Consider the following 27,200-nt stretch of genomic DNA (forward strand, 5'->3'; position numbering starts at 1 on the left):
TTGTCCTGTTTGGGATTTGGTGTCCTTTATTCTACAAATAGTTGGGCCTATAAGTTTGTTGATTTTAAATTCTGAGCTAAATGAACATTAACTCATATGACACGTGATGATAATCCATGTTTCAGTGTTTACTCCACGCTGTGGACACTGCGTGGAGCTTTTGGTGCGTCAGGTGTTCTGGTTAATAATTGATGGATGGACAGACAGACAGACGGTGTGTACTTTATAGGGTCTGTACACACTAATCATGGTGAGGATCAGGTTCACAGACCGGGTCAGTACTCCGGGTGGTAACACCATGTGCGTTCTGCGCGCCCTGCTCGTGCTTCTCCTCCTCCTCTCCTCTGCGTCCTCGAGACCCAGCGACGGATTAAAGACGTGGAGTCGCTTCAGAAAGCTTCCCTATCCTGGAGACAAGGCTTTCCTCTACGACACCTTCCCTGAGGACTTCATATGGTCGGTGGGCACGGCTGCGTACCAGGTGGAGGGCGCGTTCGAGAAGGACGGCAAAGGCCTCTCCATCTGGGACACTTTTACGCGCGGCGGGAACCGGATGGTCACCGGGGACGTGGGCAGTGACAGCTACCACAACATCCACGCGGACATCCAGGCCATCAAGCAGCTCAAAGTGAGCCACTACCGCTTCTCCCTGTCCTGGTCCAGGATCTTCCCCAACGGGACCCGGGGCAGCTACAACCACATCGGCACCAACTACTACCGCGCGCTGATCCGCAGGCTGAAGGAGGTGCACGTGCAGCCGGTGGTCACGCTCTACCACTGGGACCTTCCTGATGGTCTGCAGAACGCACTGGGAGGATGGGGGAACCCGGACATCGTGGACATATTCAGAGATTACGCGGACTTCTGTTTCCGTACTTTCGGTGACGACGTCAAGTTCTGGATCACGATCGATAACCCGTTCGTGGTGGCGCGGCACGGGTACGGCACCGGGCTGGTGGCCCCCGGGATCAAGAGCGACCCGGACCTGCCGTTCAGGGTGGGACACAACCTGCTGAAGGTGAGAATAAAATCTACAACTGTGTCTTAATTATAATAATAATAATAATCCGAGAACTAATGGAGCTAAAATAAAACTTACTTATGTCTTTACTTATTTTCTTTGAGTTATTAATCCAGTTTCACTGTAGATCTGATCAACAGAAACACTTCCTGTGAACTCGAAGATGTATTATTAATAATAATTAATTATTTTTAATTTTATTTTTCAACTTGAAGATGTTAGTGAGATGTTCATTGATTCATTCTTTCCCAATCAATTTAGTTTTGTGTGGTTATCCAGATTTTTATTCCTTAATAATTATTATTATTAAGTTTGTTTTTGCTTTTGTTTAATAATATTGCATTTATAAAAAATAAAATACAATTGTAAAGTAGAGGTGGGACGATATGATATGACCAGTGGTTCCCAAACTGGGGGGCGTGACATCATTATGACAAAAAAAAAACAACAACTCTTTCTTAGCGTTTCAAAAACTTTATTACTGTGATATGTAATCGCACATTTTGTGTTATTGTTATGAGTTTTGAAATGGATTAGTCCAAATGTTACTTTTTTATTTATTTTTATTTTTATTTTTTTTTACCATTTTGTTAAAATTTAGTTGCAATTTTGGGGGGCACAGCAGAAAAGTTTCGGGAACGACCACTAAAAAGGATAATAATGGACTTACAATAATGAAATGATATATTTGAAAATAAAAACTTGCAGCTTGAAAAATAATGCTTTTAATAACTGTTCACATTACTTACATACGTACTGTGGGTATAACCTTTTCAATGTAACAGGAATATAAATAACTGTAAGTAATAATAACAATAAGGACTATTGTTTCCTATTTAAAGGTTGAAAAGTGCCGCTCTGCAAAATAAAACGCAAAACCAGAATCAGCATAACATGTTTTTTATCACATAAAAAGGAAGGATTATCAAATATCAACCCTTTTGTGATATTCGTACCATCGACCACAGATTTGTGGCGTTTTATTGTCACAGTTCTTTCCACACTGTATCATCCCATCCTTACTGTAAAGCTTTTGTGTTGCACATCTTTTCCTGATCATCGTCAGTCTTCCCGTGTGTCTCTTTAGGCTCATGCAGCAGCGTGGCATCTCTACGACCGTCACTATCGCCCCCGGCAGGGGGGCAAGCTGTCCATGGCGTTGGCCTCTCACTGGATCAAGCCCAGTCGAAGCGGCCTGGAAAGTCTCCGTGAGTGCCAGTGCTCTCTGGACCACGTCCTGGGCTGGTTCGCTCGTCCGCTCTTCACAGACGGAGACTATCCTCCCTGCATGAAGGCCAGGCTGGGATCACGGCTTCCGTCCTTCACTCAGGAGGAGAAGGAGCAGGTGAGGGGGACGGCCGACTTCTTCGCCCTCTCTCACGGAGCCGCTCTGAGCTTTCAGCTCATCAACGACAGCTTGAAGTTTGGACAGCGGGAAGACCTGGACCTGAGGATGCTTCTCTACTGGGTCAACGCAGAGTACGACCAGCCGCCTATCTTTGTGGTGCAAAGTGGTTGGTAGGTGCATTTTTCACTGTGCTTAAAGCCGCTTCCCCTGATTACTTTTTTAATTAAAAAAATAAATCATAGTGTATACCACATCGATCACTGAGTCAAACATAGTTTACTCCAAAGAAGATAGAAAAAGTTTGAAATTTAATCTTCACTGTAAACCATTGTTTTTCAACCGCCTGAAATGTCTAGTATTTGGTTTGTTTTTTAAATTATTAATTATTGTTATTGAAATATTCTTTACGACTCACGATCTCAAAATAAAAATATTCTAAACTTTCACTTTTTCAAATACAAATCTAGTTCAAATAAAATCCAGAATAAAAATATTTTTATTTATTTCTTTTTTATTTATTCAGTTCATTTCCGACATGGTTGCAATCACAGAAATTCATTTTGACATTCAGAGCAAAATCACATCATTGTTTTTTTTTTGTTTTTTTTGTCCTTTTGCATGCCGGAAAGGGCGATGGAAAAAAGCATTTTGCTTATCCAGATCCGTCCCCTGATTTGAACACAGATAATTTAACATCAAACCTCGTTTCTTCCCTCGTCAAACATTCTCATCTTCTTCATAATTTCGTACGACGATCAAAAATGAATGTCTCTGGGGGTCGCCAGAAATGTATGATCTAAAAATAGGGTCTCGACTTAAAAAGGATTGGGAACCACTGCCATAAACACTCTGTTGACATTTTCCCGCATTGCATTGTGGGATGTGGAGTCCTGGAGGCTGGTGCATAGACGTTTTTTTCATTCTGATATCACAGGGAAAAATGGGAACAGACTAGAACAAAAAACAAGAAATCACGGTAAGAATGAAGTTGAAAATACTTCTATGTAGTGTGTATCAGTTGATGGGATTCCACATCCCACAATGCAGTGCAGGAAATGTCAACAAACGATTTTCACCTTTTTTTTCTTTCTTTTCGGAATAAATTATGTTTGATTGATTGATCTATGAGGCACTCTATGATTTTATCGAGGAGTGTTAACTTTAACACTGATTCCTGACAGGTACGTCCTTGGAAACACCAAAACAGAAGATCCAAAGCACATGTACTACCTAAAGAGGTTCATTTCTGGGGCTCTTAAATGTGAGTGTCATTGGTGTGATTGATGGAGTTTTACATTCATGTCGCTGATCTTTGGTGAAACTCTCAGACTGATGGTGTGTATTTGTGTTTACAGCGATCGTCATAGATGAAGTGAATGTAATCGGATACACAGCCTGGTCTCTGATTGACGGCTTCGAGTGGCACAGGGAATACATGATACGACAGGGACTTTACTACGTCGACTTCAAAACTTCTGACATGAAGAGGGAGCCGAAAACCTCCGCCACGTTTTACAAGTAGGAGAAGCACGTGAAGTTTCTTCTTCTTTGGGCTTTTCTTTCCTTTTCATACAGTTTTTCATTGGTGCAGCATTTGTTCTGTCTCTGCGTTATCATCGTATCTACAGGAACGTCATCCAGAGGAACGGTTTTCCCGAGCTTGCTGAGAACAGACCAGCACATGGAGTCTTCCCTTGTGATTTCGCCTGGGGTGTATCTGCCAACTCCATCCAGGTTGGGTTGGGTTAAGTGTATTTGTAGAAGGGCCACATGCTCCGAGGGGCAAAGGTCAAGCTATGCATAAAGTTCAGTTTGGATGGTTTCTCTGGAATCTGAGAGAACATTAACTTCACATTAACTCACTAGTTATTAGTGAGGTGTGACAATTGTTGACTCTGCATTAAGTGATAGATTACATCAGAGATGGGGAACTTTTATCACAGCAGGGGATTTTCTGATCCAAGGGCCATATTATCAACATTTGTGTCTGCATCTATAATAGTGACCAATCTGAGCATTAAAGCAGGAACAAACTAAGGGTTTGTATGTGTTTTTGTTGTTGTTGTTTTGTATTATTTTGGTAGTTTTTTTTGTCTGTTTTGGAGTTATTTCTTGTATGTCCTTTTATGTATTTTCTGTCATTCTGTATAGTTTTTCAGTTTCTGTGTGTGTTATGAGTCATTTTGTGCATTTCTGTTGTCATACTGTAGTTTTATAGTCTTTTTTTGAGCCATTTTCTGCATTTCTGAGTTACATTTGAGTGTTTTTTGTAGTCACTGTGTACTTTTGGTTGTCATTTTGTGATTTTAAATGAGAAGCGTTCCCAATTTTGAATTTATTTTTGCTGTTTCGTGTATTTTTTTTTGTTTTTGTTGTCCTTTTATGTGTTTACCGTTTAATTTTGTATGATTTTTTTGGACTCACTGTGTACGTGTGTTCTCTTTTTATATATTTTTCTTCAGTTCTGTGTATTTTTTTGGTCAATTTGTGTTTTTAAATGTGAAGCATTTTTGTGTGTTTTTGGAGTCTTTTTTTTTGTTTTGTTTTTTTTTCTTACCGTTATGCGTTTTTCTATCATTTTGTGCGTTTACTTACATTTTATGCCACACAACAACAGACCGTGGACCACATGTGGCCCCCGGGCCGTCAGTTGTCCAATCCTGGATTAAATATCAAAAGTGTCATATTTCACAGCATAGAAAAGGAAATAAAGGTCTCATCTACTAATCATAAACCATTGTAAAGTGTCCTGTGAACACGTGCTTGTGCTGTTTAGTCATTCAGTAAATGTGTGTGTGCGTGTGCGCTGTGTGTTTCACAGGTGGAGAGTACACCCAGCCAGTTTTCAGACCCCAGTGTTTACCTGTGGAATATCTCCAACAACGGAGAGCTGACCAAGCTGGAGGGCCTGATTGCACCTCCGTTACACAGAAACACACACTGTGCAGACTACGCAACTATTCGACAGCAGGTACTTGTTTGTTTTTTTTGTTTTTTTTTATTAATCAATCAGTCATTATGAAAAGTCACATTTACAACTACATATCATTTGAAATGAGTGTTTGTGTACTTGTGTGAACCTGTCTGTTCTCTCTGTAAAACAAAAAGGCATGTTTTTATTATCGCACATGTCATATTCATGTAATACACACATTTTGGAGACATCAATCACAGGCCGCTGGCGGCCACATGCGGCCCCTGCTCTAATTTTGTGCGGCCCCCAAAGGAAATGCACAAAATGACTGCCAACACTTACAAAAACATCAAATATCCACAAAATGAAAAAAAAAAAAATACAAAATGAAAAAAAAACTAAAATAAAACGACAACAAAAACACACAAAAATGACTGAAAAATACCCACAAAAACAAAATTGAAAAAACATGCAAAATTACAAAAAAATACACAAAAGGACCAACAAAATGCACAAAAATTACTCAAAAAACCTAAAACGACAACAAAAACACACCAAAATGACGCGTACCACACAAAACAACAGAAAATACACAGAATGACTAAAGAATATACAAAATGACTCCAAAAACAAACAAAATGAGAGTAAATTAGACAAAATGACTCTGAAAATACACAAAACAAAAACAAACAATAGAAAATCCACAAAAATTACAGGAAAATACACAAAAGAACAACAAAATGAACAAAAGTGGCTCCAAAAACAGAAAATGACAACAAAGATGACAAACCTTTTAATTTTTCTTTCCTGCAATAATGCTCAGACATATGACTCATGGTCATTATTGTAAATGCTGACATAAATGTTGATAATTTGACCCTCAGATCAGAGAATCACATTTTTGTGTCCCCCACTGTGATAAGTGTCCCATCTCTGTATTACATCATCACATAGAAACAGTTTGACAACCCTGTTGTATACATCCTTATAATATTTTTGCACTACAACCAATCTTTAATGCTTCTGTGCAGGTGGATGAAATCCGACAGGTGGGCGTCAACCACTTCCACTTCTCCCTCAACTGGTCAGCGCTGGTTCCCACAGGTGACGTGTCCCATCCTAACTCCACTCTGCTGGGTTATTACCGCTGCTTCAGCCAGCAGCTGCTGAGATTCAACGTCACACCCGTGGTCACCCTGTGGCACCACACACGCCAACACAGCAGCCTGCCAGCGCCGCTGGACACCCAAAACAATTGGCTCAACAGGTCAGAACAAAGAAGCGAGTCTTTCACGTAACGACAACACAAAAAATGTGACACTTATTCCTATTACTCCTCAGGGAGACGCCCCAGGCCTTTGCAGACTACGCTAGGCTGTGCTACAGAGAGCTGGGTGAACATGTGAAGATGTGGATCACGCTGAATGAGCCCAACGATGAGATGGTGAGCTACCAGGAGGGTCATCAGATGCTGAGAGCGCACGCCTTGGCCTGGCACGCCTACGACCGAGAGTTCAGACATTTACAGGGAGGGAAGGTAAGGACACAAGGTGTCTACTGTCATTACTAAATACATATTTAGCCATAATATCAGCAAATATGCAGCAATATTAACTCATTACCATAATCCATTTGTATTATTTAATGGTATAATACTGTTATTGTTATCGTTTCCGTATTTGTTTCCTTCTTTCTTTTTTGTTTGTTTATTTATCTAAAGATGGAGGGCGTAGACGAGTGGATATTCTGTGTTATAGTCGGTGCTTCATTTGTGAATCATGAGGTCACAGAACAAACGCCGGGTGTTGTTTCGGCAGTAAGAGAGAGACAAAGATGTCACGCAAGACCTTTTTTTAAGTGCCTTTTGTTAACTATTAATATCATGTGAACACAAATAACCAGTTAACATAAGTGTTGAATAAAATAATAATAAATCGGCCTCAAAGAATCACTGACAATCGCCCGTTACAGGGAATCCTTTTCTCTCTGAGTGACAGATGTCACATCTGTTATGTTTCAGCAACAAGGACGGCACAAAATACAGATCAATACACAGGCTTCATCAGATGACTCTGTGAATGCGTAAAAGCGTGACATTATTTACGATATTAATCTATTGGATGGGATATCCCATTATTTATTGGTTGGTTGAGGGGTTAGTTGGTTGTTCGATTGGTTAGTTGGTTGGTTGATTTATTCATTGGTTGGTTGAGAGGTTAGTTGGTGATTTATTTATTGGTTCGTTGGTTGAATAGTTGGTTTGTTGTTCGATTGGTTAGTCGGTTGGTTGATTTATTTATTGGTTGAATAGTTGGTTGGTTGAGAGGTTAGTTAGTTGTTTGATTGGTTAGTCGGTTGGTTGATTTATTTATTGGTTGAGTAGTTGCTTGGTTGAGAGGTTAGTTGGTTGTTTGATTGGTTAGTCGGTTGGTTGATTTATTTATTGGTTGAGTAGTTGCTTGGTTGAGAGGTTAGTTGGTTGTTCGATTGGATAATCGGTTGGTTGATTTGTTAATTGGTTGGTTGAGCGGTTAGTTGGTTGGTTGATTAAATAATTAGTTGATTGATTGATTCTAAGGCCCAATGTAGTGTTTATGTTAAATCTTTGATTAGTATGTGTATTAAGTAGAACATTTCCATTTAATGGAAGCATAAATAACTTTTCTTTGGATCTGTTGAACAGATCAGAGAACGTGTAACTGATGTTGTGAGTGTATTATGTGGTTCCAGGTCTCTCTGACCCTTCATATGGACTGGTTGGAACCGGCGTTTTCCTTCAGTCGAGAAGACGTTGAACCGGCCAAAAGGGTTCTAGACTTCTCCGTGGGCTGGTTTGCAGAGCCCATCTTCGGCAGTGGAGATTATCCTCTGGGAATGAGGAGCTGGCTGCGGCAGCTCAACTCACTAGCGTACAAGTACCTCTAATACGTCACTGTGATACAGTTTACTATTAATGCTAAAAGAGCTTTACACAATGTCATTTCAATTCTCTGACAGTCAACACTATCACTGTTATCACATGTTCTCAGCATGACTTCATAGAGCTGTCGTGTGGTTTCCACAGGCTGCCTGTTTTCAATGAAGAGGACAAAGTCTTGGTCAAAGGAACATACGACTTCTTCGCCATCAGCCATTTCAGCACCGACCTGGTGACGCACGCCAAGGAAGACACGTAAGATCCATCTTTACTCTCATTTGAATCCCAGTAGAAGTCTAGTGGTGAGGAACTAAAGGAAGGTTAGACTCAGACAATCAGAATACTGTGATGTAAATATAAATTAACGACTTAGACCAAGTGTTTTTCTTAATAGCTCGATTGGAGTATTTATTTTTATCGTCTATTTAGTTGATTTCATTGGATTTTGCATTTGTTAAAAGTGCAATATGTGAGATTTGCAAGCAATTTCTTTATAACCCTAATTTGATCCCATACTATCCCTTGTCGAACGAGTCAAATGTTTATTATACTGAAATTACCTTTTTTTTAATAGAGATTTCCATTAGTTTTTCCATTTGTTTATTAATTTTTGAAAAATAAATAAATGAATATTTCAATAAAGCTTAAAAACTGTGACTCAAAATTGCAGATTTCCTGTTTTTGTTTGAAGTTTTGTTTAAAAGCCTCCATAAAGTATGATTTTTGACCTTTTAATTCACAGCCATTACAGTTCAGGTGAGCTCTGAAGTTCATGCACATGCACACGTGAGCGCTCTGACCTTTGGTAAAACTCACAAGGCTTTAGTGATAAACCCATCGACCATTGTTGTTTGTGGAGGAAACTGTTTTATTGCTGCTCTTCTTCTTTTTTTATGACCCATCCAGATAATAGATGATGGAAGATGTTATCAATCATCACATCCTAGAGGAGCCTCTGACACGCCTTTAAACACAACTTTCCTCTCCGTTCCTGCAGATACACTTACACCGCGATGCTCGAGATCCAACACATGATCGACACCACGTGGATCTTGTCTCCACGACCCGTGGTACCCTGGGGTCTGAGGAAAGCCCTCAACTGGGTGAGACTGTGGAGATCTGCATCACTGAGAAACATATTTGTGAAGCTAAATATGGCTCTCGTTGTGTAAGGTGAAGGAACATTACCGTGATGTACCCATCTATGTGATGGCCAACGGGGTCCAGGAGGACCCGGCTCGCTTCAAAGACAGCCTGCGGGTTTACTACCTGTACAACTACATTAATGAAGCCCTTAAAGGTGAGACTGGCTAATAATTCAAAAGGTGTAATTGAGATCAAGAGGGGGAAACTTTTTAACCCTTTTTTTTTTTTTTTTACCTTTTTACTTTGGCCATTCTGCAACTTCCTTTGTCCCATTTTTTGCTTTACACTTTTTCCCAACTTTAGCTATCTTTTGCCTATAAATATTTTTTTTTTCCTATTTTTTGTTCTTTTTGACACTTTCATCCAATTTTCATTTCATTTTTATCTAAATAAGATAACTTTTGCACCATAAATTAGGGATAGACCGATATGGATTTTTTTAGGGCCGATGCCGATTTTTTTTTTCCCCCATCAGCCTTAGCCGATGACCGATACGGACTGCCGATTTTCTTGAGCCGATATTTGGAGCCGAAACTACTTTTACTCTCCCAATTTACATCATAAAAATTTTTAAAAAAGGAACATTTATTGAAATTAACAAAGATGAGGTAGAACAAATAAAATATATTTAACAAATATTAAAAACAGGTGACAAAAAACAAGTAAAAAATAATTCTGCTCTCTGTAAATAATGCGGATCGGCGAACGCAGCAGCCCGCGTTGGCCGATGCCGATACACGTAAAAAACGCAAAAATCGGCCGATAAATCGGTCTATCACTATAGTAAATACCACTTGTTTCCTTTTTCCCTACATTTTGCCTCTTTTTGATCCACATATTTGCCCTTTTTCACTATTGATTTTGCCCATTTGACCCATAGTTCCTCTTTATTTTGCCCATTTATTGGCCACTCTTGACTGTTTTTGGCCCATTTTAGTCACTTAACACTCTTTTCTGGCCACGTTTTTCCACTTTTGGATCATTTTAGGCCTCCATGTCTGCCTCCACTCGCTCGTAAAAAACAACCTAAAAGTGGTTGACTGGACCAGCCCACTTTGGGTCGACGGCCCATCGAGATGATGCCTGTTTTATTAGCCATTTGCAGTATGAAAAACCACATTGGAAAAAAAAAAACGTGCAAAAAGCTCAACATTTTAAAAAACAATCAATCAAATGCCACTAAAAATACTATATGGTAAAATACTGTACATTAAAGAATCACATAAAGCCACATAAAATACTATAGAGTTGATTCTGCTCAATAAAAAGTCCATAAAAAAATTTAAATTCCTTGTTTAGAATCATCACAGTTTGTGGGAAGAAAGTGTTGAAATGGTAAGCAGTTGAACATTTGATGGAGCGATACCTTTTCTCTGAAGGAAGCATTTCAAAAATGGCCCTGGCAGGGTGGCCTGAGTCTGGCTTTATGTGTGGCCTCCAGGAGCGGCAAAGTACAGCCAATGGTGCTACTGGCTGAGCCAACCACTCAGAGTGAGGTTATCAAACCACACAGTAATACAATTGGTGAAGACTCTCTCATTTACACAATAGTAGAAGTTTAAAATAATCTTAGCATTTGGGGTGAAGTCATGAAGAGGCGCTGCCTTAGCAACGTTACTGGTATCAGAGCTCCAGTTAAGTCATGAGATAAGTCACATCCTATCTACCAGGCGTTGTCGATAGCCAGCATATGGTCACTTAAATGGTACTTGTTTGAAGAAAAAAAAAAGAAATAGAAATACCTTTTAATAATATAATATCTTTTGACCATATCTGCCCCATAAAAAACATGTAAATATGCAAAACAACCATGTGAATATTACTGTAAGGTATGCCATTGTCAGGAACTTTCCATTTAGTTAGAATTTAATATTGTTTAATTTTGATAGCATTTGCAAAGATTATTTAAATTCTACCTTGTGGTATTCAGCGTGAACTAGTTATTCATAAATTCAACTGTATGCTTTGAAAATCAGTTGGAAAAATATCAATTATCAAATGTATATTTACTGCATAATAAATGTAATTTATTTGACCAGTTTTAGTTGAATTTAAATAACATTTTGTTCCTGAAATCCACCCTGAATCCAATATACTGCTGGGATCAGAATAATTAAAAAAAAAAAAACGTTTCGATCAAAGTTATCCAAATCCTACTAAAAAGTTTTGAACAACACAAACTGAGGGTTTGATCTGGATTAAAACCAAGATTGTATTACATGTAATCTGATCTCAGAAACCAGTATTTCAACATCATCCAAAATCTGATCAGATTAACTTTTGAGCAACTGATCAAAAGCAGTGATTTTCGAGCTTTTATTTACGGCTCCAGAGTTTAATCATTAAACAGGTTTTCAGTCACTGACCCCTGAATAGACACTGGAAACAACAGTTAGTTTACAAAATCAGCTTGGAATTATTGAGTCATGCTTTCCAAGGTCAGTGGGTCACTGAGATAACGTTTCCATCAATGGTCCATATATGGAGACTTTGACTTTTTACCTTCAACAAACAAACAAACAACAGACGATGTGAAGCTGTAACTTTTCAACATATAACTGTGTGTGTCGGGCTGTGATCGTGTGTGAGCAGATGTTGGTGGTTCAACTCCAGCCATGCTTCATGTGTCTAAAACACATCTGGAGGGACAGATTTGTCAAAAATAACTGAAGTTTTGTTTAAATTCGATGAGTTCTCTGCACTTTTATGGACACGTGACACGTCTCAAATTACCGCACAACGTTTGGGATGAACGTGCGGAAATGTTTTTTTTTTTTTTTTAATCCTGTGAAACGTTTAGTTTTTACTGTGACCGAGTCTGGCTCTAATCTCTGAACAGGAACAAAGCGATGGCTGGGATTAAATATCTTTGTGGTTCGACTCCACACACAAGGTTTGTTTTTAAATGAATCAACTCGTCATTGTGATGCATCAAACTAGGATATTAGAAAACTCTCAAACCAATGAGAAACCTATGAAAGATATTTCTTTAATTTCTAACACATTAAAACAGGAATAAATCACGGAAATCCAGACCGACACATGCAAGAACATACATCACTAGAAATGATTAATTTTATAGATTACAAATGTGTGGATTTTTCAAATGAAACCCAAATTTTGATGCTAACTCTACCTGTTGTACTGCTTGTTAATGATGAATGAACTTGAATGAATTTATATATGTATAAAAATATGAAATACATAAAAGAACTGTAAGCAAATATCAACAAATCATTCACAAGTTCAAAATTTGAAGTATACGCTTTTATTTTTTAACCATTACCCCTTCTTAACACTTGAGTTTAGATCATTTTTATATCATGACTAATATTGTGTATATATACAAAAATATCCAAATAAATATATACAGCCTGTACTACATAAATGTGTATATATACAGTGTATATATGCATTACAAAAATATCCTTATAAATATATAGTACATTTGTATCCCACCATTTAAATAAACATGTGCATTGTATATATAATAAACAAATAATTATCTAACATACTAAGCAATTATAAAGGAACACTCCCTTCTCATTATAATATGTTATTGACTAATAATGCAGTTCAATGTTTAAATAACACATTGTTATATAAACGTCTGTCAGCGTTGTAGCTGTTGGTCCTTAGAGCGTAGGGGTCTGCAACCTGCGGCTATGGAGCCTCTCGTGGCTCTTTGACTCTTTTGCAATGGCTCCCTATAGCTATTAAAAAATATTAAAATAACACATTGTTATTAATGATAAATGACATTGACACCAAATAAATATAACAATTTGTCAACCTAAAAATAAATCACCTTGTGCAATAATCTTCCTGCTTCACCTCCTAAAACATCTACAGACCATCAACCTGTGGCTAACCTTAGCTTTAAGTCCCTGTAAGATAACTAAATCATATTTGTATAATTTTTGTAAATATCTGTATCATATTTGTACATAATTGGTGTATTTGTATTATTATTATTAGTAGTAGTATTACCTATCCTACTGCATTTTTTACTACTGTAATGTGTGTGCATCTGATCCTTTTTACTTAATTATACACTTATTTAACATTTATTCTTTCTTACGTCTTTGTTAAACGTTTTATTCTTTTGTTTGTGATTTTTTTTCTTTCTGTGGCTGTAACAAAAGCAATTTCCCCCTGAGATTAATAAAGGGATTCTGATTCTGAACCAACAAAAACTGTATTCTGGAAGATTTTATTTGTGTGGGGAAATATTTAATTACCTGCCAATGTGCCAACTTAATATACATGCTTGATATTTTGCAAGAAATTAAAAATGAGTCTACGTGTTGACCGACACGATCACGTGTTATCAAAGTCAAGTTATTTTTGTAGCTCTACAAATACATCAATTAAAAAAAAACATTGAGAAGGTATTTTTTCAGCTCCAGAAGGACTTTAATCCAGGTGAGATGAGGCAAAATGGCTCCTTTGAGATAAAGGTTGTGTTAGAGAAATGAAGTTAAAGTTGTCTCGACCCTCTGTTCACAGCTTACACCCTGGACGGTGTAAACCTGAAGGGCTACTTCGCCTACGCCCTCAACGACCAACGAGACCCCCGCTTCGGTTTGTACGGCCACGTCCACGAGGAGGTCATCATCAAGGCGTCTCTCTTTAATTATCGTAACATCATCCGTTACAATGGATTCCCCATTGAAGGAGCCGCACCCCAGCAGTGTCCCCGTCGGCCACAGGCCTGCCCGGGTTGCCAGGTCCTCGTCAAAAGCCCCGTGGTGGGTTTTTTAACTTTGGTGGGATCAGCAGGGCTGATCACACTGGGATTTATTATCTACTACACAACCAGGAGACATAAGGAGTATTACTGAGCGCAGGAGGCGTGTCCTTTCTCCGTTTCTTACTTTATGTTGAGTGAAAAGTCAAGACACTGGCCTCATATTTTGGGACTTCTGTGAATGTTTCAGATCCATCAGAGCTACATTGTTTTTTTGTAAATACATCTGCTGTAAAACTAAATGACTGTAAAATATTTAAATTATTTATTAGAAATGAATAAATCCACTTGATAAATATTGTAAGGTTTCACGTACTCTTTCATTTAGTGTAATTTAACTTTATAAAGACCTCACTGGACACTCTGTTTAAGGTTTTTTTTTTTTTTTTTTAGTACATTTCATCTTTAAAAAAGCCAAACAATTATCAGAAAAGAAGAAAAGAAACTAGGGTTTGTTCAGGATTATAGATATTGATATTATAGATATTGACAAATGACAATGTCAACCTTTGTAAGGCTCCTACTGCTACAATCTAAAATGCAGTTTCAACTTAAAATGAATGAATGAGATTGACGTAAATATGTTGTTCTTACACCTTTGTTTCCCTTGTTGAAAGGAAACAAACGATGGAAGTTTAATAAAAGCTAATCTAAAAATCTACAGCACCTGAGTCAAACTCATGGCCCGGGGGCCAAATTTGGCCCTTTGGGGCATCCAATTCGGCCCGCAGGAGAAATTAAAAAAGACAAGAGAAAACAAAAAAATATTTGCAGGTGCTCAGTTTTCCTGGTGCGTATATCGCATGATCAGTCATTTTTCATGTTTAGTTGAAGATAAAACTCAATTCTTACAAAATCCTTCAATTTTCCCCGAATTATTACATGATTTGTGTATTTGTGTTTGTTTATATGGCTTATATGGACCCTGAGTCTGAAATTAAGCTATAAAAAAATTATATTTGGTCACAAAATCTAGGACATTTTAAGTGAAGAACCTGTTGGGACTGTTATCTGTCACATATTGTCAGTTTCTTACATATCCAGTATTTTATGTCTACGTAGAAGTGCAAACTAGGGCACAATAATGTTGAAATGACTTGTTTTCCTGCATAAAATCTGTGACCCACTTGAGATCAAGTGGCCCCGTATTTGGCCCCTGAACTAAAATAGTTTGACGCCCCTGACCTACAACTAATGTAGGTTGTCACTATGACATAAACGTGAAGCATGTTTTTACAACACTGTTTGATTCAGTCATTTTGAGTCATTGCAGAGTGTCCCTATAGAAATAACACATTACAGTAGATCATTCCATCTACTGCCTCCTGCTGACAGGATACAGTCATTAATATATGCAAGTGAAGGCATAAATGTCTGCATTGTTTACGAGAATAAAAATCAGTCATTCCTACTATTATCTGAGAAAATCTGTCTTTCTTTAATACAGTGGTCCCCAACCATTTTTGGGTGGTGACCCCATTTTAATATCGCAAATTTCTGGCAACCCCGGAGACATTTTTTTCTTATTTCTAGAGTTAGTTTTTGTTTCATTTGTTTGTTATACTGTGTTAGAAGTAGTTAAATGACGAGATGCGCTAGTTGAGAAATGTTCCTCTGCATTTTATTTTGACAAGATTTACATTTGAATAAGTGAAATTATAGAGCAGGGGTTCTCACCCTGGGACCCACATTATGCCACGGTCATTAAATCGTGACCCACTTTTTAAATTTTTTTTTAGAATTTTCAAAAATAGCCGTTAAGCCTTTATTTTTGTAAACAAATCTATCTATTTTCCTGTGTAACATGCATTTCACAGCATGCCTGTCAAAAGACAAGTCTCTTTCAAAATAAGACAAGTCCAACATGAGACATTGTTTTTTTTTTTTGACCAGCTGTCCGCGACCCACCTGTTGAGAATTACTTTTATAGAGTACAGTTGTTTGAAATTGTGTGTGGTGTTTAAATTTTAAAAAATTATAATATATAATTTTAATCAGTAATTAGATATATATATGTATATCAATTACTAGACATTCCAGGTGAGCCCAAGGTTGAAAAACACTGCTTTAATAACTCCTGCAAACAAGATTTAATATATCAAATATACATTCAAGGAAAAAAAAAAACATGTCAATTTATACCAAAACACTTTATTGAGATATTCTAGTGAACACATCATCACATCCATGCAGTTTGTGCAATATTCTAAGCTTTTTTAAACATTAGTTAGCCGTATGATATTTTGGGTTGACTCTCAGTTAGAACATCATAGCATCCAGCCCGTCCTCCATAAACTTCTTGTAGATGGCCATGAACTTTGCCGTGAAGGCCTCCAGGTGGTAGATGGCTTTGTTGCCCAGCTGCAGCCTGTGCTCATAGTACGCGGCCATGTGGGACACCTCAGCTTTTAGCTGACCGTCACAGTTGTCCAGCAGTTCTTTAACCAGACCCTGTTTCACAACCACAACAATCAACACTTTGACACGCAAATGTTAATAATTAGAAAAACAGAAATATGATTAATGAAGAGGAACCTTCATGATGATGTCAGGAGGGATGCAGTGAGTCAGCAGCTCGTAGAGTCTGGATCGAACCTCCAGCAACCTGTGGATTAAAAATAGTTTAAGTCTGAACAGCATTCCAGTGTTTTTCAACCCCGGGGTTGTGACCTCATATAGGGTCGTCTGAAATGTCTAGTAATTAATTAACAAACAAAAAAAAATTACAGATTAAAAATACATTTTAAAATATTTAATAATTATTCTTTTTTAAATTAGAACACAACACACATTCTTAAGCAACTGTATTCTATACTTTCACTTTCTCAAATATAAATATAGTTCAAAATAAAATGCAGTTTAAAGACATTTCTTGTCTCTTTGTGCACTAACCCTGGCTAATATTTGTTACACAGTATAACAAACATGATGAAAAACAGTAATTATGGTATAGAAAGAAAAGTATTTGGGGTCGCCAGAAATTTGTGATATAAAAATGGGGTCACGATCCATTGCTTTGTTCTGATTGGATAGTGTTGTACCTCTGGGGCGTCTGCTGGCTGACAATGGCGTTGGCCGTTTCTCTGAGGTAAACCTCCCAGTCTGTCTCGGGGACGTCTTGGTCCACGGAGAATGGATACCTGCACACAGAGTCAATGACGCTAATTCGTAAAGATGTGAGATGAATCCTTGGAAAGCAACATATTTTTGACGACTCACTGCTGCACCCGGCAGGCCTCGCACATCAGAAGTGCTTTGCGTAGGTTACGACCAGACTTGTCACTGATTTGCTTGGCGAGCTCAGGTGGGAGGAGAAGACCTTCTTTTTTACAAACTGACGTGAGAACGCTGCAAACCTGGAAACAAAGAGTCAGAGTCCAGACATGCAATGGACAGTTTAGCTGTGTTTGAAATGACACACAATGAGTATATACTGTCCACTAAATACCACTAGTATGATTATGATGATAACCGTTCCCACTAAATTAATATTCCAAGTTTCCCTAGATGAATTTTAAACCTACAACAACAAAAACCTGAGGCTGAATATCTCCGTTGAATCTCTACCTTTGAAAGTTCTAAAATCATTGTAGGCGAGAAAGTGACCAAGTAGAACACGAGTGTCAACCTCAAGGCCTGGGGGCCAAATCTGGCCCTTTAGATGACCCAATTTGGCCCACAGGAGAATGTGGAGAAGACGGAAAAAACATTAATTAGTGTCCAAATGACCAAATAATTCCTTTTTAAATATCTCAGCCCTTCTAAATATACAAATTGGTCACAAAATCAATGAAATGTAAAAAAGAGAAAATCCTGCAGGGCCAGATATGTCACATATTGTCTGGATATTACCCAAGCTTTATGTCATTTCTGTATCATTTATATGTTGTGTAAAGTGCAAACTTGGGTACATTAATGTTGAAATAGCCGACATAAGAACAAACTACTTTGTATTTGGCCCCTGAACTAAAATGAGTTTCACACCCCTGATGTAGAATATCAACATGTGGTCATTTGATCAATAAAAGTCATGGACACACATTTAATTCCGACATTTCGGAGATTTTCAGAGACCTGCTATTGTGCTATTGACTAAACTTCCTGTTAACTTCAAAACAAGAGCCCTATTTACAAAAGAGTTAAAATAAATAATGGAAGACAAGAAGAGAGGCTTTTATTTTTAAAAAGAGGAATGTTTGACTTTTAGCTTGAAGCCGGTGTCACGGTCTGAGTTTGTATCTCAGCGTGTAGCAGTCATGTACTGCTATTGTACACGTGCTGGAATTGCCATGCGCAAATTGTCATACTGAGATTACAATGATATCTTAGTTGTAATTCACATTAACATTGTGTATTAAGAAGTGTAATAATCATTTATTTAAAGTTAATTGACAGTAAAGGGCATTTTATGCCAAAAATTGTAGATTATACTGAGACTGCTGTACTGGATTTGAAAAAAATGCTTAAAAAAATATATGATGGTCATGATCAGATTGCTAATTGATATGAATACAACAGCTTATTATTGTAAAGCATGTTCTTATTAATCAGCATCTGTTTTGAAATGGACATTATTACTTTAGGTTAACTGTTATTTATTGCAATGTATATTATAATCATGTTTTTTTTTGGAAAATAAGCACAGCAGAAGTAGCAAGAAATCATTTTCTAATAACAATAACTTTGAAATTGAATAAACTATCTCAGCACAGTGGAAGTAGCAAAAATGTATTTTCCGGTAGTGCACATGCCCAGATACAATCTCAGCACGATGCAAACTCAGACCGTGACACCAGTCCCAACACAATAATACATTCTGCTCGCAATGCATCATGGGTGGTTGAGTATGACTAGTGTACACAAAAATGTCCCAATATAGTATACATCTGGGTATTTCTCACGTACTACATACTCATTTAGAGTCAGACTTACTGTAGTATGAGTAGTACGTACGTTAGAATAACATTTCAAACAGTGTTTGTGTCCTAAAGAGAGACTCACCTCCTCTGTGCTTGGCAGAGGAATTCTGACGGCTAAACAACGGCTCCTGATTGGTCCGATGACTTTAGACGTGGAGGTGGAACAAAGGATGAGACGGCAGGTGGACATGTACTTTTCCATCGTTCGACGCAATGCATGCTGGGCATCCTTAGTGAGCCTGTCCACGTCTGTCAGCAGCACAGCTTCAGGAGAAAGTCAAGGCACTTACTAAAGAATCACAGGCTGATCGTAGTCATCGTAGGAGAAGTGGAACAGACACAGAACAAAGAAAGAACACACTCCTACTTTTGAAGTCCCTCTGAGCGCTAGCCTGAACCTGCTGAGACTGAGCCACCGTTTTAATCAGCTCCTGGATCACCACACGGTCCTGGTTTCCTGCATCACTGTTAGAACATGCCACCGTTACACCTCGACATGATCCTCCTTATCATCAGTACAACTGCAACTACAGTAGCTAACTGTCTGACATCACTTACCTGGCGTTGACTTCTAAATGGTAGTTGCTGGCTATTGTGCTGATCTCAATTTTCTTCTTTGAAGGAGCCTGCAGGAGAGAAAAGTCTGTGATGTCATTCTTTTTTTCCTGGAGTGCAATAACAGATTCCTTAACAACTATTGGAGCAGAAAATGTGCTTGTAATGACCTCCTTCAAGGAGGTTATGTTTTACCAGCATTTATTTTTATTTCAAACATGAACACAACAGTAGTGTATCTACCACTATGGAAAAAAAAACAAAACAATAATAATAAATCAAACAAAGCAAAGAGAGAACAAATGGATAAAAATCCATATTCAAAAAGGAAATTACCCCTATTTACACTATAAGTATTTATATACATAACTCATTGATATATATTTATATATAATTATACAATTCAAGTAATCCGCTATACATTCATTTATTTGTTTATTTTTATTTGTCTGTGAACAGTCTAACTCTAAAACAAAATGGATAGATTTTAATTATATTTTCAGGAAAGTGATTAGATTTTGGGGATGATCCGGACCAATATCCCGAATCAGGAACAGTTTTAAAAATTTAAAAAATCCCATCTCATCATTTGCAAAAATTCATATCTCGGTTGGTGTTCATGAAATTTGACTCAAACATGTAAGGTTGGTTCCTCTATTACTACACTGAGTTTAATCCAGATCTTAATGAAAACTACCATTATGAATAAATGGATTTTCTTCAATATCTTTGTAACATTTAAGTGACAAAGCAATATGGCATGGTGGAAGTCTGCGCTATCTTAGTGCTTTTTTTTTTTTTTTTTTAATTCTTACCACAATCGTCTGGTGGTCGATACGAAGCTTCTCCACCCCGGCTCCATACAGCTCTCTCAGCAGACACATGATGCGCGTCTTCTTCCCAGCACCTGATGGACCGTACACCAGTAAGTGAGGGAAGTCGCCACATTGCACCTGGAAACATAAAGTAACAGGTTTGTCTCAGTAACAGTGATAACTACAAAGCTACCTTCAACTTTTGAGGTTTATTTCATCACATTTTCCTAAAGGGTGCAATAATAAAGTGAGTCATACTTTTCAAAACATTTTTATGGGAAAAAATGTGTACAACACACAATAAAGCTGATGGAAAGAAATAAACGCAAAAATAAAAAATAAACTTCACAAAGAGAAAATAGTATACGTGTATATATATATATATATCCTTAAAATCTACGAAAACACAAAAAATGTGATGCGATATTTCACTGCCCGATTATTGTATCATTCCAAAACATGCCCATATCAATTTTTTAAAATTTAATTAGTACTTCAATTGCACTTAGTTACCATTTACTTGTTCTCAAAAGTTAATAATAAACATTACATTGTATTTCATATCATTATGTCCTTGTAAAGGTGAAATGTGCAATTATTGATATTGCAGTGTATATCGTATTGTTCAGTATCGACTCATATCGCACTGTGACATGCAAATCGTGAATCATATCGCCATATTCACGACAATGTACACCTCTAGTTGAAAGATATTTAACTGCCTGTTGTTGACTGAACAAACTTGAAACTGTTTAGGTTCAATGTTATTGGTGTTCTGAGGAAAATGGTAACTGGTCTAACTGGTGATCACTGGGCTGACGTTTGGTTTTCACATTTAATTTAACAATGACTAGGTTTAACTTAATGGTTAAATCAGCGTGTTTTACATAATCAAAGCTATATAATGGAGTACAACTGAGCGTTCTTAAGCAGACTAAACGTTAAAGTGAAACATAATTTGGAGAGAAGTAGAAGAAGCAGATAAACTCAACAGGACTATGAACACAGGAACCGCACTCACCAGGTTTTTCATCTGAGTCGCCTGTTCTTTATGATAGTCCAGCTTTCCGAGGGACGTCGGTCTATATTTATCCACCCACAGACTCATTGTTTTATATGTGTTCAGTTGCTGTTGACAGGAGAATGATTTTTTTTTTTCCCGCGGAAAAACAACTCCACAACGACCCGCTTTGCCGCTGCACCACTTCCTGTTGAGGTAAGGAAGCCGCGAAGGGTCAAATGTTCCAAAGGCGAATACGCAAAAACCTTCCTTGAACGCTTCTTCTGCCGTTTGTCCCGCATGTTTCATCTCCTCTGAAGATTGTGTGACTATTATGGCCTGCAGCACCTCCACTAACACGGTGTAGGAGATCTTTGTGAGTATGGGTCCCAAAATCACACACTAAACAACAAAAACACAGTAAAAAATGACAGTAAAATACACCATACGACTCCAAACACGCACAAGTTGACAATAGAAATACACTAAACGATGACAAAAATAAACTAAATGAGATGAAACACACACAGGAAAAATAAAACAAGAAAACCAAAGTTTATAAACTACACAAAATGAGAACAAAAATACACGAGCCCTTTGTTTTTTTCTGTATTTATGCTCAGATCTGTCATTATTATAAATGCAGACATGAATGTTTATAATGTATAATGAGTTTTGGTTAAGTTTTAAATGAAAGGTCCACAACAACGTAGGGTGACTAAACACCCTCATGGATGACAGTCCTGAGGTTTTCTCTAAAGCAGCCCTTCTCAAAGAGTGGTCCGTGGACCACTGGTGGTCCTCAAGAGACCCTTAGTGGCCCATTAGTTAATTGGGCAAATACATCTTTAAAACTATCATGACATTTTAAAATAAAAGAGCTTCTCTAAGTGTTTGCAATCAACTCCCACCACACCAGCGACACCCACCATGAAGGCTAACCAGCCAGGGAACCCAGCCAGACCAATATCCCTGGCCCTTGAGCAGCAGCCACCCCCATCCCGGACCACCAAGCCCTAGACCCCGCCACCCTGTGGGATACAGAGCAAGTCCTTTAACCCTAACTGCTCTCTGCAGAAGCATGTGAGATTAGCAGAACTTCCCATTAGAAAGATTGGCTTTTTTAAAATCTCATCATATATGTGTACAGTGACAATAAAAGCATTCTATTCTATTCTATCAATATAGGCAGAAAATGCAAAATTGTGAATAAATAATAAAATGTAGATAAACACCAGAACATATAATTTTTATATCATGACCTTCATCATTAAAATCGCCCAACAAATAGTTGGAAAAAATGTCACAATTTTACTGACTTTTATTCATTTTTAATTTTTTTATCTGTTTAAATGTGTTTTAATGTATAAACTAAGTGTGTTTGAGTTTCGTACCTAGAAAATAATAACATCCAATGGGAAGAGATGGTTCAAAACCGTTTACTGGAGGAGTCAAAAAAACGAATCAGAAAAGAGAAAAAAACAACTTCAATTTTTGCGTTTCTTTCACTTTTCTTTTAACTTCATCTGTAGTGTTCTACAAATGTTGGCAATTCTAACTTTGCACTTTTGTTTTATTGAAATGGTTTAAAAGCGTGTTTAGAAAATCTTCACATTTATTAAAGTATTGTGTTTATTGAACTACAAATAAAGAAAATGGCGTGTGTAAAAATACAATAATAACAAAAATAATACTGATAATAGTAATACAAAACTGTGACCAGAAAAATACAGAGCACAACGCCGACACTTGTGATGTCAGCGCAGCAAACTCAGTTATTTATTGATGTGTATATTATAATGATTAATTATTCTAGATGATTTTTTCTTTTGTTGTTGGTTTGGATTTCTAGGAGTTAATATTTCTAATATTGTTTCAATGAATAAATGATTTCAAGGAATATGTGAGCATTCGACACAATGGTAGGGCTGGGCGATATGCACCAAAATTCACATTTTGATATTTTTCCTCAAAATGACGATATACAATATACATCTTGATATTTTTTTAAATCTCTCAAGTCTTACCAGAAAGAAAAATAATGCTTAAATTTGCTGCACAATATGAGTCACTTTAGGCTTTTTCTCCTGTAAGGGAGTCTGGGTTAGGACGCACTCAGCAATCCTAGTGTGTTTTACATGCTGCTCTGAGAAGTGGTGAAAACAGCAACTCCTATAATGAATATTTTCATACAAACTTATCTGTAAAATAAACATATATTTTTATAGACCGGTATTTCTTAAATGGGGGTACGTGTACCTCTAGGGGTACGCGATGACACTATAGGGGGTACTTGAGAGAGAGAGGAAAATTAACAAATTAAAGCATTAAAAATATGGAGTTTTATAATGTTTATTTTTAGTTAAAAATGATAACCATCCTAAAAACATTTCCAGCAACTCAAAAATGACAAAAAACACAACAACAAAATAAGGGAAAAATATACTGAATAATAAAAAGAACAGACAAACAACAAGAAAATACACAAAATGACAAATAAAAACACACATGCGCCAAGAGAGAAAAATACTTGGTATTACCAGCAACACACAAAACGACAACAAAGCCGCACTTAATGAGAGAAAAACACACAAGATCACTAGAAAATACACAAAAATACACAAAAAAAACACACAAAATACTGTTTCTTTCCACTCATTTACAAAATGAGATTCTTTAAAATGTGTGTTATCACTCCTTCATTCCATCATCATGCTCTAAAATGATTTTTTCACAGAATTCTGAGCAAAATGTTCTATCGAACAAAGGGGGGTACTTGGATTCAAAAGTTAGAGAAAGGGGACACTTTGAGAACCACTGTTATAGACAATATTGTAATTTCCAATCTCGATAGATTCTACACAATGAAACAGTAAATCACAATAAACACATATTAAAACAATAAAAAAATAATTTAAAGCACAGTCGGACAATAACTCACAGCAAATACATTACAATGTAGTACATAATTAAAAGTCAGTGGTCACAGGACTGCATGTGACCTTGGTCGTGTCCCCTAAATGTCAGTATTTACTAAACCCTGAGCAGCTTTGGGTAAAATGTGATTCTTGTTGACACAAAACAAACGTTAGGATGTTGGAGGAGGGATGACGTGTCTTTGATGGAACATTGTGATACCTCGAAGGAATGTGAAACTTGTTAATCTCACACAAATCAAACAGAAGCTCAACATGTCACCGTTGGGTCTGAGTGATTTGGTTGACAGATTGTGGTATTTTTTAGCAAAAATAAAATGAATTTTAATCAAATTAAAATAATTAAATAAAACACACACAGTAAGATAAAAAAATTAAAAGTGCAGGGACTTTTCATTAAAATAAAAACAAACAAAAGTATCAAACTCCATGTTTGAGACAGAGTAGAAAGATATGAAAACTGTGTGCGTCAGTGTGTCATAAAGATGTTTTTTTTTATATTCTGCGAAACTTTAAATTTCTAAAGGTTATCAAACTGTTAGCATGAGGAGGGAATAGATGAATTGTATTTCTTTTTGGATTTTGAATTTTTGAATGGACTGAATCCCAGTGAACAAGATTTTTTTTTTATATATATATGAAATGTCTAGCCCAAGATATTTGTAATAAAATATGTCATTATTCTGTTTATATACATGGGATTGGGAATTTTTGTCTGCTGTGAATTTATCCTGTCACCAATGGTATCCCTGTTTTTTTTTTTTTTTTTTTCTTTGCTTATCTGAAAGAATAAGGCTACAATTCTTTGGTCAAAATTAAGATGTAAACTTTAAGATTTTTTTTGTGCGTGTATATGGTTTTTAAATGTCGTCTCGCACTTAGCATTTCTTCTGCTTGGCACAGATAACTGTACGTGTCAGTGACAGGAATGTTACGTAGCATGTCAGGGCAGGTACTTGCATTGAAATGCATACCTGAGTTATATTAATATACAGTAGATAAATCACCTCAGCACTATAGAGAGACGTGCAACATCTGAGGCATGTGCGTGTTCCCCTTTAATCAGACAGTTCATGACTTGAATTTGATGTAGATGTCTCGGGTTCAACTTGGTTATCTGTGACTTCCCCATTTATGAACAGAGTTTAGGTTTTGAAATAATCATAGAAATCAGTGACAAATATGTATTTACATTAAGTAGAAGAAAACTAAGTGTTTAAGTGTGAAAAAACAAACAAATCCTGTTTGAACATGTAACAGATTACAGAGTGTTCTTAGAGTTTGATGGCTAAACATTAAGGTTAAAGATTCTTTAGATTCTTTAAACACAATTCCAGCAAGTTCATTTACTTTCTTTACTCAGGATTATCTTATTGCTTTGATGTGTCCCAGAAAGAACTCATAGGGACACATCAAAGCCATCAGCAGACGCCTCTGAGGAAGACTGGCAATTGAAAACATGAATAAATTCAACCATAACATATTAGGCTAAAAACAAGCTAGTATTTTGTAGTTTGTGAAAACTGTCGTGAAAATTACTGTCATTTTTCGTGCATGGCAACACGATTTCCTCCTATTTTTTGTTCAGCAGGGAACGACTTTTTTGTGCTTGCTGACACAATTTTTATCCACCTGCGTGGCATGGATTTGTGTGGAGCTTCTGGGAATAGAATAGAATAGAATAGAATAGAATAGAATAGAATAGAATAGAATAGAATCAACTTTATTGGCCAAGTTATGTAAGTTATACACACGAGGAATTTGACTTACAGCCTCCAACCCGCTTCAAAGACAGTGTCTTAAATTTGAATTGTCAAATTTGATTAAGTAAAACATCAGCTCCACGTCTTTAGTTTATACAATTGAGTTGATTTTTTTGGGTAATTGTACTTTTTTTAAGTATCTCTCTATGAAAGCAAGAAAGTTCTGCGTGTTTGTGGAGCGAAGTTCTCCATAAAATATACCCATTTATAACACAGAGTACAGAGTATGTACAACTCTTTATACATCCAACCTTCAAACACATACTCATTTGCCCATAATTGACAACTCTACTTAAGCTCCCACATGAATACATACTTCTGACGGGCACTGTACTAGTATTTCTAAATCAATTTTACTTGTACTTAAGTACGTTTTAAAAGAAGTAAAGTGATTCCTTACATTTCTACACCCAACAGTTACTGAGTAAATTATATCTTTTTTGTTTTAAAATAATCAACGGACATTGTGAATCTACGAAAAATGAAATTTCCAAACAACAATTAAATGCATCACATCATAGCCGACCAATCAGATTATACATAATGCACGGCGCTAAAACAGCATTGAATGGAGGTTATTTCACCACTTTCTTTGGTTCAAATTGTATTTTTTACCTATGTTGGCAGGACACTGTTTTAAAGTTGATACATTTTGCCATACTTAGAGCCTGAGAATATATATATAAATTTTTTCTTTAATTCAATTAATTCTTAATTAATTTTTGTTTAAATTGATTTTATTGGTGTTATTGTATTTTTTTTTAAAAAAATCATTATACATTTTGACAAACCTTTTATTTTATCCAGATGCCTTTGTGAAAAATGAATGAAGTTCCAATTGTGCAAGATTTCATTTCTTCCTCTTTAAATTTATACATGAGATGTTTACTGTATTTTAAGGAACCGTGGCAAGATTTATTACCAAAAAAATAAATGTGGGAGGTGAAAGTAACCAAATAACTTTTACTTTGGGTACTATTAAAATGAGCTACTTTTTACTTGTAGTTGAGTATTTAGATTAGATTAGAGAAACTTTATTAATCCTCATTGGGGAAATGTATTTGTCACCAAGTTGCATGGTTTACACATACAGTCCACACCATGACGTTAAAAGTA

General features: G+C 36.7%; 2 protein-coding genes across 3 annotated transcripts; one reads left to right on the forward strand and one right to left on the reverse strand.

Moving 5' to 3' along the window:
• Positions 1 to 224: 224 nt before the first annotated feature.
• kl (klotho) lies at positions 225 to 15,134 on the forward strand. 2 transcript variants are annotated; one of them, XM_028466602.1, is made up of 13 exons: positions 225 to 1,018; positions 2,109 to 2,539; positions 3,551 to 3,630; positions 3,725 to 3,887; positions 3,998 to 4,103; positions 5,191 to 5,340; positions 6,315 to 6,550; positions 6,625 to 6,820; positions 8,014 to 8,198; positions 8,348 to 8,455; positions 9,198 to 9,303; positions 9,374 to 9,500; positions 13,856 to 15,134. In XM_028466602.1, the coding sequence occupies exons 1-13, from the start codon at positions 248 to 250 to the stop codon at positions 14,188 to 14,190; spliced, it is 2,994 nt and encodes a 997-aa protein (XP_028322403.1). In that variant the 5' UTR covers positions 225 to 247; the 3' UTR covers positions 14,191 to 15,134. The 2 variants fall into 2 exon arrangements, with proteins under 2 accessions (XP_028322403.1, XP_028322404.1); XM_028466603.1 differs by having other exon boundaries at positions 8,014 to 8,192.
• A 1,093-nt stretch (positions 15,135 to 16,227) lies between these two features.
• Positions 16,228 to 21,720, reverse strand: rfc3 (replication factor C (activator 1) 3). The gene is made up of 9 exons (XM_028466090.1): positions 21,407 to 21,720; positions 20,386 to 20,523; positions 19,574 to 19,641; positions 19,383 to 19,480; positions 19,098 to 19,279; positions 17,316 to 17,452; positions 17,138 to 17,236; positions 16,632 to 16,701; positions 16,228 to 16,547 (listed from the first exon to the last, which is right to left on the reverse strand). Exons 1-9 carry the CDS (start codon positions 21,692 to 21,694, stop codon positions 16,356 to 16,358), a joined length of 1,272 nt encoding a protein of 423 aa, XP_028321891.1. The 5' UTR covers positions 21,695 to 21,720; the 3' UTR covers positions 16,228 to 16,355.
• Between the last annotated feature and the right edge of the window lie 5,480 nt (positions 21,721 to 27,200).

This window comes from Gouania willdenowi, chromosome 14, assembly GCF_900634775.1.
Source record: "Gouania willdenowi chromosome 14, fGouWil2.1, whole genome shotgun sequence".
Taxonomy (NCBI): Eukaryota; Metazoa; Chordata; class Actinopteri; order Blenniiformes; family Gobiesocidae; genus Gouania; species Gouania willdenowi.

What these genes read in the sequence shown, in the direction of transcription:
- rfc3 (XM_028466090.1), bottom strand. Translation starts at nt 21,694, where the DNA reads ATGAAACATGCGGGACAAACGGCAGAAGAAGCGTTCAAGGAAGGTTTT. An exon ending in CGACTCAGATGAAAAACCTG is followed by an intron (nt 20,524 to 21,406) that starts GTGAGTGCGGTT and finishes TTATGTTTCCAG; the next exon opens with GTGCAATGTGGCGACTTCCC. An exon ending in TCGACCACCAGACGATTGTG is followed by an intron (nt 19,642 to 20,385) that starts GTAAGAATTAAA and finishes TCTCTCCTGCAG; the next exon opens with GCTCCTTCAAAGAAGAAAAT.
- kl (XM_028466602.1), top strand. Translation starts at nt 248, where the DNA reads ATGGTGAGGATCAGGTTCACAGACCGGGTCAGTACTCCGGGTGGTAAC. An exon ending in CAAAACAATTGGCTCAACAG is followed by an intron (nt 6,551 to 6,624) that starts GTCAGAACAAAG and finishes ATTACTCCTCAG; the next exon opens with GGAGACGCCCCAGGCCTTTG. An exon ending in CATTAATGAAGCCCTTAAAG is followed by an intron (nt 9,501 to 13,855) that starts GTGAGACTGGCT and finishes CTCTGTTCACAG; the next exon opens with CTTACACCCTGGACGGTGTA.